Here is a 15561-nt window from a genome sequence, read left to right on the forward strand (position 1 = left end):
TTTACTCTTGTGATGCAAACACATCTAACCGTTCCAGAGATGAGATGACTTCACTCAGCAAAACCAAAGCAACCAGGCACATCGGCCTTTTGCCTCTCCAAGGTTTAGCTCAGCAGCTCAGGCTGGATGTTTATTCTTTGAAGGACTTCTTCTGGCATGCAAAAGACAGGATTGACAGCCTTAATTTGTTCTTCTCCTAATAAAGATAGTCCAGCCATTCCGAATAAGGTGTGAAATGGATCCACCTGTGAGAAGAAAGCAAGCTTGTGGTCATTTCCAGAAGTTTGCATCTTCATGGCTAGAGAAGACAATGCAACTGAACAAACTTTCCTTTGTGCTGACAAGTAGGGTAACTTCTACAGAATGCACCACGATTTACTTGATTGCTTGCTGCTAAGATGATTTTCAACTCTGATTTTGGCAGGAAGCCACCTGTTTCCATTAGTATGTAGGGCAGCAGAAGCAAAGATAATAAACATTTTAGAAGCAAATTTCATCACCTACAAGTACCACTTCCATAAATTTCCCATTTGCTCTTCAGCAATGTTATAAAACTCTTTAACAGTCTGAGTACAGAGCTGTGCTGTGTAATCTTGAGAGGAGAGAAGCAACCTACTCTGCTAGCAAGCTGAAAATCCAGAAGAGACAGGAGCAGTTACTTGATATCCAGGTATTCCTTCACTGTATGAACTTTCCCTAAAAGCCTGTATCCCTACATCACTGCAACAGACTATGAAGTCTCACAAGATAAGCATCCTGCCAGTGGAATTAGCCATTCTACAAAATGCTACCCCAAAGTACCTGTGCTGTCTGTGTAGAGAACATCCTGTTTGCAGGAGCGGGAATTCTGGATCCTACTGCAGAGGTTCTATACTATAGCAACCTAATCTGAGTTAGCCCATTACAGGTCTATACAGGATCCCTGAGCATTGCAGCCTAGAAGGTTCAAACTGCACTAGAATAGCAAGTGTTGTTCTTCAGTGGTTGGGCAATAACCACATTACAGGTGTGGTAAAAACTCAAGACATATGTCTATCTGCTCCTTCCCAGAATGAGTGTGTGGCCATCAGAGGAGGGGTAAAACAAACAAGAATGTAGATCTGCTCCTTCCCAGAATGAGTGTGTGGCCATCAGAGGAGGGGTAAAACAAACAAGAATGTAGCAAAACAATAATAAACAGCACACTTCAGATATGGCAAGATGGAACTTCCTTGTACAGATGGACAGGCCCAGAAGGGGAGACAGTCCCAAATGGGAAGTGTGCAATTGAAGCCAGAGATTCAACCTCTTGATGAACAGCATGTATGTTCAGGAAACCCAGTTTCCTAGATGTATCTGCTGCTATGTTGTCTGCTCCTTTCCACACTTCTCTTTAAAGCACATAAACCTGCTGAATTACAACTGGCAGCAAATAAGCACAGCTACAAAATTAAGTAATCAAGAAGCAGCTGCTTGGAACTTAAAAGATGGCAGAGCTGTCTTACTGGTTAAGCAGTTCAAAAGCTGAAATACAATGTCAAATCAAAAGACTAGAACCTAATAGTAATGAAAAAAACCCCAATCCCCTCAAAAAAAACCCCATCCTTCCAAACCCATAATCCACCCCTCCCAAAAACCCAAAACCAACAAGGAAATTAAAAACCAAACACAACCCCCCCAAAAATTCACCCAAAGCAATAGAAATTATTAGGAATTAATTTCCGCAAGAACAAAGTAAAAATCTGTAGCCAGCAGCATTTCTAAGGCAGTGCCCACTTCAGCAATAGATGTCAGGCAAATATGATATGAAACAACCATAACTCAATATGCAAAAATCCAAGGATGCCTGCATTAGGTATAGAGGAAAGGCTTTCAAAGTTGCTCTTCTAAGCAAGACAAAAAACAGTTCAACAGCTCAAGTTTAATCTCAAAGGCAGAAAAGCATTAAGACTTGGAGGCTTTTCTTTGAGAACTCCACAAAGGCAAAAAAGTCTTTCTGTGAGCTCCTTAGAAATACAAAAATCTTCCCATTTTAAGAACACCAAAACATATCCCAAATAATAGACCAGAGTAAAAAGACTTTTCTCCCTCCCCTAATAATAAATCAGCTTGCAAAGAAACAGAAAACTACTTCAGTTTTTAATGCATTTGTGGAGAAAGCTGAAAACATGGTCAGCTGCAACAAAAACAGCAAAGACTCTCCCCCCTGACCACTGACAAACAAATAGCCAAGTGTTCTATAGGAATTGCACTGAAATCTCCAAGTATTTTTTATCTGTCCTGGACATTCTCAATTATTTCTGCCTGAAACCAGAGAGAACAGACCAGCTAATCCACAACTGCTCTCTCAACCAAGCAGAAAATCCATACCACCAGCCTCTTCATAATGTTATCACAAAAGCTTCTTCCTCCCTCATTTAGAAAAATGCCCCTGAGATAATTTATTTAGAGGCTGGGATGGTACAGAACAAAAGTTAGCATGTAAGTACTTTTAGTAAAAACTTAGGACTCATTTAGATGAGGTAAAACCACCCAGAGTTGAAACGATTTAACCTGCACCAGCTAACTGCAACAACCCAAAGCCCACACATCCAAGAAAGCTCAACAAACACAGGCTTTTTACAGAGATCTTCCACATGGCCTTGTGAGAAATTGTCTTGTACATCTTATGGGCACCAAATCAGAATTCGTAGGGAATGGCAACAGCAGTGGGGGACATGACAGTGAAAGTGCCCCTCAAGTAAGCCTGCAAAAGCAATTCCACCCAAGTCTGTCCTTCTACACAAACTGCAGGCTCTGTAAAATGCTCATACCTGGATCATGAATCAAATTACACCCAAAAGAGAAAATCTACCTTTTCAGTTGAAATGTTATACATATGTTTTATTTATTGAAGAATTATTTACCATATCTCCTGGTCTGTCAGCAAATCCTCCAGTCTCCTCATCCTGGCAAGCCAAAATAAAGCTGCGTAGTTTCTCTCTGTCAATCCAATGTAATCTACCAATCATCTTCAAAGATGCTAGCACCCACCACGAATAACATACATCAGGCAACTGGCAAGCAGAGAAGTAGATTATTACTTGATTTTGTTTTAAACATGCTATTTCAATTTATACTGGCAATTCTGCAAATTGCTAGCTGTGCTGCCTAACAATGCTGCAGAGAAACGACACTTAGAAGAAATTCTTTGGAATGAAGGAGAAGTTCCTGGATGTAGTTTCTTTTCAGACTTCCTTTTTCAGCAAGTGAAAGTCTCTTTTTTTCAAGCCTTTTCACTTCTCCAAGAAGCAAAACCACAAGCATGTGATTTTGAAACAGCCTTCACCTTTTGTGGGAGAGACTAAAAACCCACAGTGCCTTTTTCGGGAGTAAGTACAAAGAACTTCAAATCAACTCATTTAATTAAAAAAAAAAAAAATCTGTTGCTTGGTTACCTATTTGCTAGTGGAGATTATTCTAGGTTACAGAGTTTCCTAGTAAGATATGGAACACTACTATGCTCAGGATTTTCATTCAGTAAAAACAATGATTTTTGTGCAAATCCTACAGAGGACTTAATTCCTAATGTCAGAAAAGAGTCAGGCCTTGATTAACAGGATACTGGCTCAAGGGGTCAGCAAGCCAGACCTCAGCACATGCACTTCCTTAACTGAGGGCTCAAACCAACCACAGATAAGGACTGCGTGACAAGCGTTAGTGACAAAAAGAAGAATCAAAATTCAGGGCTGACTCCTTTGAAACATTTACTATTTCATAGAAGTCACAGCATTTTCTGGAAGCACTTCAGCCTTAGCAAAAATAGTCTTTATTAAGAGTTGAACAAACAAAAGAAGCTGCCAAATACCTTCTCTGGTCGTCCGTTGAGACCTCCAGAAGGCAGCTGACGTTCACAAAGCCACCAACCCAGCAAGTCAACGTTTATTTGATGCAACTGATCTGTTATAGCCAGAAATCCTGTGCAACAATAGATCTAAAATTACAGACATAAATTTTTTGTGTATTTAAAAACTACATACAGTTCAGCAGACTATATGCAGGAAGATCTAAAAGTGGGAATATGGTCATGCAAACAATACAATAAGCACAGCTTTTAACTTCGTTTCAGAAAGTTTCACTTTTCCATTAGAAAAGTTTGTTACTGTTACAGTTGGGTTTGTATAAAGCTACGAGCTGCACAATGCAATTACAGAAGAGTCAGATTTTACTAACACAAGACATTAATGTAATGTGTGGAAAAAGATCCTAAAAGATTTGGCAGAGCTATACAATTTCCTTTTAAAAGCAGAGACTCTCAAGCCAGTGCACTCAAATTTATTTCTGCATGAAAATTTTGCATCCAGTCTATGGTTTGTTCCTGTGCCCTAAGGCTTATGGAAGATAAACTAAAGACCAAACAAATTCTCTTATAGAAATACATTAACTCTGATGATTAACTATCCTGGCAGTCCCATATACATCTAGTCATGTCAGGTCTACTTTCACTGTGCTGTGTAAAGTAGGCTGCACCTCAAATCCTGGGTTCAGTTTTGGGCCCCCCACTACAAGAAAGGCATCAAGTTCCAGAGAAGGGGAACAGAGCTGGTGAAGGGTCTGGAGAACAGCTCTGGTGAGGATTAGCAGAGGGAACTGGGTTTTTTTAGTCTGAAGAAGACATGGGCAGACCTTCTAGCTCACTACAACTTCCTGGAAGGAGACTGGAGCCAGATGGGGGCTGGTCTCTTCTCCATAGTATCAAGTGATAGGAAAAGAGCAAATGGACTCAAGTTGCACAAGGGGATGAACCTCACTGAAAGGACTGTCAAGCCCTGGGCCAGGCTGCCCAGGGTAGTGGTGGAGTCACCATCCCTGGAATCGTTCAAGAAATGTGTGGACATGGAACTTTGGGACCACCGTGGTTTAATAGCCATGGTGGTGTTAGGGCAATGTTGGATTCAATGATCTTAGAGGTCTTCTCCAGCTGAAACAATTCTATGATTCTAAGATTAATCTGTTTGGGGGTTTTGTTTTGTTTTGTTTTTCCTGGGAAAAAGGATTTACAGCACAACAGCATCCTCCAGTCACTACGAAAGAATACTGCAAATAAATACAATAGTCCCAGAAAACTTTTGAAGTACTATGGAGATGAAGGAGTTGCCCTTTACAGCATTTGGAAGTGTGTGAATATCCATAACAGATCAAATCCTCCCAGGAAACTCCTGCTGCAGATGGAACAGGTTCAGTCACTGCATCTAACTTCCTTGAACACCAGAACATGGTCCAGTCATTTAGACTACGTGGACAATACTACTATAGATAAAGCTGGTAAGACAAAGTACATGTACCAGGTTTCACCTGATAATTATGCAAAATAAATCACTGCAATAGCCTTAAAATATTTTATTAAATTTTCAGTTTTATTCATGAATTTATTCATGCAATAATCTCTTCAATAATAAGGAAACAGGAAAGGTAGTTTAATGTTTTCTGCTAGAAGTCATTGAGATTCTCTTCTTTGAGAGATCCCCTCATTTGTTTCAATTATTCCACAGCATTCTCCTCTTGACCAAGTTTACTAAGCATTTTTTAGAATTCCCCACCACTAGTAAAACAATCTACAAAACACAGGAAATGTCTGAATTTTAATCTCATCTTAATTTAATCTCATCTTAAAACTGATTTACCTCAAAAAAATAAGCAAGATTCCCCCCCTTAGGAAGGTTTGCATTTCACTTTTGAGTTCATCAGCTGCTAAGTATCAAACACAGTATCCAACTGTCCTTCATGTTTCATTATTTGTGGCAGACACAGTGATAGATCTTGCCCAGTGTCTCCACTAATACCTTTCAAATTCTCCAGAAATTTTCAAGCTAACTATTCCAACATTACTATAAGAACATTCAAATACATTCCAAAGAGTTGTTCCCTTAATGAACTTCCCAGACTGTAACCTCCCAAGTCTCTGCTCATCTGATTTATCTACCTATTTGTTTATTTAACTAAGGTGCTAAAGTCAGGCATTTGGGAAAGGAGAAAGGTACATGAACTGACATTACTGACAGATGTTGTAAAGAAACATTTATAGGTGGTATGTGATTCTTGCAAATTTAAAACGTTTCCATATAAAGAGAATCTCACCTGTCCTGCATGTGATTCAGAACCTGGCCTACAACCAAATCCTCCATCAAAATTCATACAGGACAAAACGAATTCTACTGCTTTCTCCACATCAATGGCATCCAGCCGCCCCTGCAAGTCAGAGAAACAAATGCTCTTTATATTCTACCAAGCTCAGTGGCAACAGGAGTTGAGCAGTGGCAAAAAGGAGATTCTGTACTTGTGCCAAGTAATGATTTAGGACTTACCAGAAGTGCAAGAGCTGCTGCAGCACAGAAGGAGAACCTTGTATCTATTTCTCCTAGAACACGGGAGGACAAATCAGAAATATTTTTATTAACAACAACAAAACTACATTAAAATCACTAGTGAAAATATGGAACAAAATGTATAAATACTAGGTTTTACATTGAAAAACATAAATCAGCCAGAAACTGTTGTCCTGTACCCTGTCTCCTGGTACTGTTCCTTTTCCAGCACATGATTTCTCTCTTCAGTCATTAGAAAGTGTACATTATAGCTCAAGTGATCTGCATTTTTACTGCACATGAAAGTGAACAACTCACTTTGAGCAGGTGCAGTCAGACCTATATCCACATTAATTCCATTAGTGATAACTTCAATATTAGAGTTGATCTCTAATGCTCTATTAGATAATTTCAGAGCAGTTCAAAAACACTCTGATACAACTTCTTATCTGCCCCAAAACTGGGCAGAAGTAAAAATAATTTCTGTTTCTAGAGGAATACTGACAAAAATTTTATTTTGCATATTCACACCTGGAAGCTAAAGCACAAACACCTGAAGCAGAATGAAAACATCCACAAGCATTCACTTTTTGGTCAAAACGATGCAAGACTTTTCTTCTTAAGAAATCCACAAGCTGAACCACATAAACCAAAACAGCTGTTCTGTACCATATCAGCTCTCCCACTCCTTCCTTTGTGCTGTAATCACCTTTCAGAAATCACCTAAATCAGTTGTGCATTTAGTACATTTATTTCAATTCTTGGAACAAAAAGGATGCAGTGAACTGCATAATAGCTCCCTTTACAGCAGCATACGCATACTGCCACGAATTGATGCTGAATTTTACCAGAACAACTGATATGCAATAGATTTTATTCAAATGTAAGTGTTCTGTGCAGATAAACATTTTTAGAGTGACTAAATATTTATGTACATTTGTTCATGTAAAGAATTTATGTGCAGAAACAAAGTCAGTAATAGAAGTTCATGAGTACAAACCCAGTTTTTCTTACTTCCATACAGTGAAAGATCTTTTCCCAGCTGAAAGGGATAAAGATTGTAGCTGACTGCTATTAAATACCAAGCATCAAACATTCCCCATGGAAGAGCATATCCAGTATATCAAAGCATGTTCCAGTTATAAAATAAGAAAACTTTTGACCATTTAAGAACCAGAGAATTTATTTTTAATACAACTATGGAACTGAAGTTTAGGATATTTATGAAAGAATGAAACAAATCTGTCCTTCACAAAACCTCCTTTTTAATACCTAATAAATGTTCACATAAAACATGTAAGGAAAAAAAGACACCCAAGGAAACCAGTTTACAGACTCACACGTCAACCTAGTCACTAAATTTTCATTTCAAAATTACCCCATTTGTCTCCAGCAAATGATCCATCTTCTTTTTGCAAATTCTGTATATACTCAACAATTTTATTTACATCAACAATATGTAGACTATCATATAGGGTAAGAATCTAGGGGGAAACAAACAAATAAAAAAAGTCACAATCAAAGAAGCAAAAATTGTTACAATTTATTTGTTAAACCAAAAGTAATCCTGCAGTTATAAAAGACTTTAATTGACTGTAAATACTATTTGGTAAGGTTTATTAAAATAAAATTGCATTTGCTGCAGCTCATCTGCCTGCCCCAAAACTTTAAGAAATGCTCAAGTGGGCAATTCAGATTCTCAGATTAGCAATTCAAGCTGAACCATTTCATGCCTTGTTGCTTTCCAACTTCCAGTTCTCCTTTCAAAAGCATAATCAGGTTTATCTTGGTTTACATTAGTATTATGCACAACAGAGATTTGATTATGGTTAATTTTGTAATGGGATAATGACATCGTAGATGTGAAAAAAATGTAGCTTGTGCACTGCTGCTAGTTGGATATGTGCAAAGGGAAGTTAAGCAGCTAGTTACTAATACCACTTACAGTCCAAGCCAGTGATTAGTTTGAAATGGTAAGATTATTTACATTCAATTTGTAAATATAATGAGTAGAAGTAAATTGCAATAATGGAAGTATAAATGATTAGACACAAATTGTATAGTCAATAAATTCTGAAGAAAAATAAAGGTCATAGCAGGGAATATGGTTTTCTGAGCCACCACCAGTTTAAACCAATAAATTCACATGACAAAATATCATGTGAAAACAACAATACTCCTTTTGAGCCCCAGCTGGCATTGTGTTTTTAGTCATAAATTGTAGAACCTATGAAGCAAGCAATTAAGTTCAAACTATGCAATATTATAGTGCCAATTCTGAAAAATAGCAGCTATGGCTTTGAACACCCAGAGTTAGCTGGAATCTTTCAACTGTTAGATTAAATGTTGGTCTTGAGGAAATGCATAAAAGAATGTGCAGCTGCAAGAGAAAAATATACAACCATAGCATACTCCTCAAAAAGCAAATCTGCAGAAATTATTGTTGTGATCAAAGGAAAACGTAATATGACCCTTTAAATATTCTGGATATGAAGACAGGACTAGATGGTGTTTGTTCACTATGACATGCTGTTTACATTTACCACAAAAACTTTACATCAGCACTTGTTAGCACTTTTTAGCTTAGCACATCTAAAGCTGCATGCAGTTAACGTGATAACATCTCCCAACACCATCAAGCATTTATTTAAGAACATCTCTAATATGCAGAAGTAAATAACCTCAAACTGCACCCCCTTCTCTTTACACTAGGTTAGAATTTATGGAAGGAGCTTGAGTGGGCAATTTGGAAAAGCTGCCAGCCTAAAGAAACTTCAGTTTGATGGCTCCAGTAAAACCTGTAACTAAGAAGTATTTCAAGGTGACTGTCACAAAATTCATCAAGAACACAGTCACCACTAAAGGATCACTGAAAGCAGAAAATTTTTTAGGAAATGATATAGCTAAATCCTAAAGTTTTGTTCGTTGGAGTTCATCTGACCATACCTGGTTCATAAATCTGCAGTCATCAAAATAAAATGACCCTGTTATATTTACCTGGACAGCACTGAGGGTATACAGGAGATGAGGATCGTGACCTGTACTGGCACTTATCCCACCACATTCATGTTGACAGGATTTGATGAATGCTAGAATTTCCTCCTTGTTCATTCGGTGCAGCTGTCCCATGAGGTCCATTGCTGTCAGCCCCCAGTAGATACCGCTCATCCTTAAATACTCAGACATGCAGTATTCCTAGGGAGGGCATGCGTTAGTTCTTAATCAGATAAACACATTGGCAACACAGAGCAACAAAAATACAGTTAACATCTACAAACAGCTTGTAGTATGTCAGCCACCTTCCACTCCACTAACAACTTAGGCAGCAGGCACTCACTGGACAAACCATGCATGTCTGTAATACAGATGTGAGTGCTTGTAGGTACACATATGTATATCCACGTGTACTCCATTCCTTTCTCCTCCTGTTTTCTAGTTCCAAGTATCAAGCTCAATGTCAAATTAAACACATCCAAGGAGTTAGGCAGCAATTTACTTCAGATCATGTCATCTTGGCACCCATCTTGGTACAGAAACAAGCCTTAGGTTTAATGAAGTTTACTGCCAAGTGCCACAATCTGAAGTTGCATTAGGAAGTGACACTTCATATTGAATTCTCCTAAAGTGGTTAAATCACCTACACTACCCAAAAACATTATTTTCTGTATGCAGCACTTCCTAAGCACAACTATCATAAGCAATAGTGCTTTTACGGATGGTAAAGGTAACTGCCACTTCAGACATATACAGTTATTAACATTTTTCATCTGCTGGATCTGGAATACCATTGTGGGCTACATCTGGTGGCCTGTGACTATGAAGCTGAAGCTCATTAAAGTGTTTATAAAGTCTAGCAAGCACAAAATACTGTTGTAATGAGATTCAGTTGCTGTCCCATCGAAGAGTAATGTATAAATGCAGCTTTACCCCTTGTGCATTCTAGTGAATGAAAAAGTAACAAGCAGTTAACTTCTCAGGTCTCAGAGCTAAATTATTATCTTCAAATTTATACTCGGATAATACATGCCGAAACTCATCACAGACCTAGAGAAATTAACAAAGACACCTTTCTTTTACACTTTGGATTGCAGGGCAAGAAACGATTAATTTGTGAACATGCATCTAACTCTTAGCCCTAAGCAATTAAATGGGGGTGATTATTACTCTTAACAAGAGTTGTAGAGAAACAAACTGGTACCTACATAATCGTCTTTCTTTGTCCCATAGGAAGCTATGTAGTCCGCATGCTTCTCCGAGAGCAATGTGCTTGGAGCATCGGGTTTTATTACAACATCCTTTTGCGGCGTCCCCTGCAAAAAACGACCAAAACGCCATCTGTACCGTCCGCTCGAGAGGCTCCAGCATCTAGGGACAATTTAGTCCACACTAGTTGCGGAAACATCTTTTTGGCCATCCTCAACACGAGGTAGAGCTCGTATCTCCCATCGCCAGTCGTGGATCCGGTTCAATCCTTCCCACGAAGGATGCAAACAAAACCTTCTACAGAAGCTGAACCCCCCCCAGTTTTCCGGAAGCGAATCGAGCACCCGGAAGAGCCCTGCGCACAGCACAGGAGGCCTCACCCCTAGCCGCAAAGGTTCCAGCCGGGCTCGGACCATGAGGCCCCCGGAACGAGGCTGAGGCCGGCGCTACCGCGCGGCGCATTCGGCATCCTGCCATCGCCAGACCCGCCCCGGGCAGGCGGTAGCAGCGCTCCCGTATCCACTCCGCAAACGGAGTGGCGAGTGCTACAGTCTCAGCACTGTGTGAGTGCCACAGGTCCCGGCCCGCCGAGCAGGCCTGGGCGGCTGCCTGCCACCGCGTCTCCCCGCAGGCAAAGGCGCTAGCTCCGCCGCCCCGGGCAGCGCCCTTTTCCCGGCACAGCCAGCGGTACCTACCATCTTCGCCGCCTGCACCGGAAAGCAGCGTCAGGCTGCGGGGCGGAGCAGGAAGTGGCCCTTGGCAGGGCCTCGCTATAGCTGCCCGGCTGCCGCCAGCTGCCCTTCGAGGCTTGGGTTCCCTACTGGGGCGTGAGTGAGGCAGCCTAGCATCGTCTTCGGGGCCCTGTTCTACCGTACACGAGGCCCTTCAGCCTGTTACAGTTGCTGGTGCAGCGCGGCCGCTGTCGGCCCCTGGGAGGACGGCGGGTCGCTCCTAGAGCAGCAGAGCGGCGTGAGGGAGGCGTGGCCTTTCTGGGTCGGTAAGCGCCCGTCAGACCCAGGCCGGGCACGGCAGCACGGCGACCGGCCCCCGAGGCGGTGTGCGGCCGGTACCGTGGAACGCTCAGCAGCCCCTCGGTGGGCCCGCGGCAGGGCCGCTCTCGAACTATGTGCGTGTGAAAGCGTTCAGGCTTTCCACAGTAAAGGTTATCATAAAACAGGTGAGGGGGTAAATCTGAACTCTGCTAACGCCCGCTGTGCACTTTGTGGAATCGCAGTGAACAGTGCAACGCCCAGAAGTAGCGTTGTTAACGAACCGGGAATCAAACTCCTGGGCACCGACGCGGCATTAGGAAGCGGGCATTTATTGCGACGCCGGGTGCGCGGGGATCGCTCCACAAACCAGGCACGCCACCCAACATTGCCCGTGGCTATTTACAAGGGAGCTTCCACAAAATCACGCCTCTCTAATGCAATTATTCCTTCTACCTGTTACATACTCATAAGGCGTGATTCAGCAAAACACTTGTGTGGTTGCAGGAGTCATCTGGTGGTGGTGAATCCCCCTCCTCACGTTAGCGTTATGTGCTGTTAAGGGTGTTTGCATATCCAACTCTGCCAACTTCCTCAGCGAGATAAGGATGATCCTGTCACAATCATAACTTCTTTCTTTCTGTTATTGGCGTACATATTCAAAGCACACAGATGGTCTTCAAGCTGATTAGCCACTTGACTGGCCTCTCATCTTTCAAGATTAAAAGCTTTTTAATTAACTTCCTAGACAAACATTAAAAACATTCTCAAGGCATTATGCAATGGACAAAGACACTACGAAGTTAGTGACTCAGTTAAAACACTATGGTTTTCTACTTTGAAATGCAGCAAGGTAACAGCTTCAGTTTCATTGTTACCTCAGTCCTTTGAAAAAGTAGATCCAAGAATTTAGTCACAGAGGAGGAAAGGATAACTCCCATTGTTGAAAAAAAAAAAAAAAGACCCTTCCACTGCTTCCTATTTAAAACTGTCTAAGGAGGATTATTTTGTTGCTTACCAACACTTGATGTTGGCACATGTTCACCAAAGACACATACCAGGCAGGAACACCATTTTGATTCTGTATTAGAGATGTATGCTGGTTGCATAGAACAGCCAAGTATAAATATTATAAATAAATGTTTTTTTACATATATCAAATACTTATCATAGATGTTGCATTATTGCTCTTCCTGCAGGGAAGCTGGTAATTTATAGTGATTAAACATTTAAAGAACTAATTTCCCAGGTGGCCTATCTGAGAAATAAGCATTGCAAAACTGAGGCCTGATAACAGTAACTGTGCCATCCAGCATTAATTTCAGATAACGGATGAAAGAGACCACACCAAGGCAAGGACATCTTGTTTAGAAATTGAATTCACAGGCACATCAAGGTCTGAAAAGACCTCTTGAGATTGAGTGCAACCCACCTGCCCAAGCAAGGTCAGCCAGAGCAGGCTGTCAAGGACCATGCTGAGTTTTGAATATCTCCATGAATGGAAACTCCACAACCTCTGCCAGTGTACAATCTCCCTTGCAATAGAAAAAAAAAAAGTTTTTAAAAAATTATTTTTTTCTTGTGTTCCTGTGGTATTTTATGTGTTTTGATCTGTGCCCACTGCTTCCTGTCCTGTCAATGGGCACTAGTGAGAGGCTGGTTCTCTCCTCTTCACTGCATCCCATCAAGTATTCATGCACATACATAAGACTACTCCTGAGCCTCCCCTTATTCAGGATCGGAGTCTCAGCCTCTCACCACAAGAAATGCTCCACTCCCTAAACCACCTTTGTGGCCCTGTGCTGCACTTGCTGCAATTAATCCCTATCTTTCTTGTACTGGGAAGCCTAAAACTGGACACAGTACTGCAGGTATGGCCGCACCAGTGCCGAGTAGCATGTTCCAGAAATCCCAGGAATGACCATTCTGCTAGAACTGCCAAGGGTCTATGCAAATCTAAGAATAAAAGAAATCTCACAATGATACTTTCTCAGCTATTATTGCTGCAGACGTGTCTACACTGATGGAAAGGAATAATAGGTTAAAATATGCTGGACTTGAAATAAGACCCTCTTGTAATCATTCTGAAGGAAATTCCACCTAAAAGGGGTTATTAAAGTGACTTAGGATAGCAACAGTTTTCCAAGCAGTATCTTCTATTTTCTTACTGAGTGTATCTCATTAACTATTCCCTGTCCTTCAGTAAATGCCACTGTTTTTTTACAAACCAAAACGGGCTTAGTTGCAAGCCCATGTCAGTGTTTAGTGGGGGGAAAAAAAACATATATATATATATAAAAAGAGAGAAAATAGTAGTACTATTAATATGCTCCAGTGTAGCAGCTATACTTACACACATCATCAGTTCCTCTGTCATTCTTCCTAAGTATTTTTTCTGCTGATGCTCATTTCCTGCAATGATTACTGGCATTTGCTGAAAGAAAGTATTTAGACCATTAATCCATAATTTTAAAGAGGACAGATTCTAGTTGAAGGGATGTAAGAAAAAACAGGATGTAAGAAAAAACAGAGCTTACCCCTACAGAATTTTCTTCAGTGGTAGTTTGAACCCCTGTACATCCATAAGCTAACTCTTCCCTAATAAGGCACCTTTCAAAACAGCTCACCTACAGCTGAAATAATTAATTTACTAAAATAGTCTTAAATTGCAACACATTAGTGATTAACACAAATTAATTAACAAAAATGTGTTCCCCCACATACATTTCATTGTCTACCATGTTTGATTAGACATTCTCATGCAAACTTTTTAACTAAAGTTTTGTCATGAGCATAGCAGGTGATTTGAAAATCAGACATTCCAGCTCCATGCAGGACAAGTTGCATGAAGTGGCAGGAATGCACCACTTGCAGTGTTTCACTGCTTTACTTTTCAGAATTAAAGAGTTCTTAGGAAGCAGAAAAAGGGCTCCTGTTTTCTGACAGGTCAGCACTTCGGGAACTGCATACAGATGCAATAATAACACAACTCTACTTCCTCAAAAATATTTTTCAGAGCCTTCACATGGCTTCCTCAGCCAAAAATACCTCTCTTTGGTATCTTTGTTGTGTTAACCCTTGTCAGATATTTCCTACATGAATTGTCTCACTCTCTTTTTGAATCTATGTATGATTTGAGCATTGATTTCATCCAGGGGCAATGAATTTCACAAATGAACTACTCACTGGGTGTAGAACCCTCTTCCTTTCATTTATTTTGACCCTGCCATCTGCTGACTTGATGCATTCTAGTTATATTGAAAGGGACAGTGAACTATCAATCCCCTTTCACACTGTCCATGACAGTGACATTTTTGTAATTTCTCATATAGAAGCTACATCTCAGACAGAAAACTCATAATCTTTGTCATCCTTTTAGGAACTTTTTCCATTTCCACATACTCTTTAGAGATGGAAAGATCTGACTACCTAATAAATTGGAGGCATGGGCAATTTGGATTCAGGCAGCAGCATAATTATGATTTCTGCTTTTATCTTTATTCTCTCAAAGGTGCCTACTGACCTTAAATTTTATGGTTTTGACCAATTCTGAGCATTATGCTGACACAGAATTATATATTATAAAGTAAAAAAAAATATTTTTTTTTTTTCTGAGAGGCAAAAACTAGATCAGAAGATACCATTTCTCTGTGAAGCTCGGATTGCCTCATTCCCTTCACATGTGAATCACTTTTCCTGTTTTGAATTGCATTTGCCATATTAACACTCAGTTTCATGACCATCTCCTGCAGCCCTCTGCACCATCCTCATCTTTTCCACACTGAATAACTTAGTGTTATCAGTAAATTCTATCACCTTAGTATTGACCTCTTTTCCCAGTTTATTTATATATATTCCAAACAGCACAAGACTTGACCCAGCAAGGCTGTGCTAATTCTTCCACTATGCAATGATTTTTAAAACTCATTTAGCAGTTCAAGCTTTCTATATTAATCAGCCATCCATTGTTCAAATACATATTAGCTACTTAAGAAAACTCCAATGATTTTACGAGGCCTGACTTCCTTTCACAAAAACCCTTCTCT

The 15561-nt window shown here is 40.3% G+C and overlaps 1 protein-coding gene across 1 annotated transcript; it reads right to left on the minus strand.

The window, feature by feature from the left end:
* On the minus strand, positions 1-12554 carry RABGGTB (Rab geranylgeranyltransferase subunit beta). The gene is made up of 12 exons (XM_054384554.1): positions 12534-12554; positions 11402-11673; positions 10907-11346; positions 10718-10794; positions 10526-10633; positions 9321-9518; positions 7702-7807; positions 6324-6376; positions 6097-6207; positions 3827-3952; positions 2886-3035; positions 1-245 (listed from the first exon to the last, which is right to left on the minus strand). Exons 1-12 carry the CDS (start codon positions 12552-12554, stop codon positions 105-107), a joined length of 1803 nt encoding a protein of 600 aa, XP_054240529.1. The 3' UTR covers positions 1-104.
* Between the last annotated feature and the right edge of the window lie 3007 nt (positions 12555-15561).

Source organism: Indicator indicator, chromosome 10 (genome assembly GCF_027791375.1).
Source record: "Indicator indicator isolate 239-I01 chromosome 10, UM_Iind_1.1, whole genome shotgun sequence".
Taxonomy (NCBI): domain Eukaryota; kingdom Metazoa; phylum Chordata; class Aves; order Piciformes; family Indicatoridae; genus Indicator; species Indicator indicator.

Excerpts from the sequence above, each read along its gene's own strand:
- RABGGTB (XM_054384554.1), bottom strand. The coding sequence starts at position 12,554 with ATGTGCCAACATCAAGTGTTG. Across the intron at positions 9,519-10,525 it reads GGACAAAGAAAGACGATTAT|GAATACTGCATGTCTGAGTA; the intron begins GTAGGTACCAGT and ends TGCCCTCCCTAG. Across the intron at positions 7,808-9,320 it reads ATACCCTCAGTGCTGTCCAG|ATTCTTACCCTATATGATAG; the intron begins GTAAATATAACA and ends GTTTCCCCCTAG.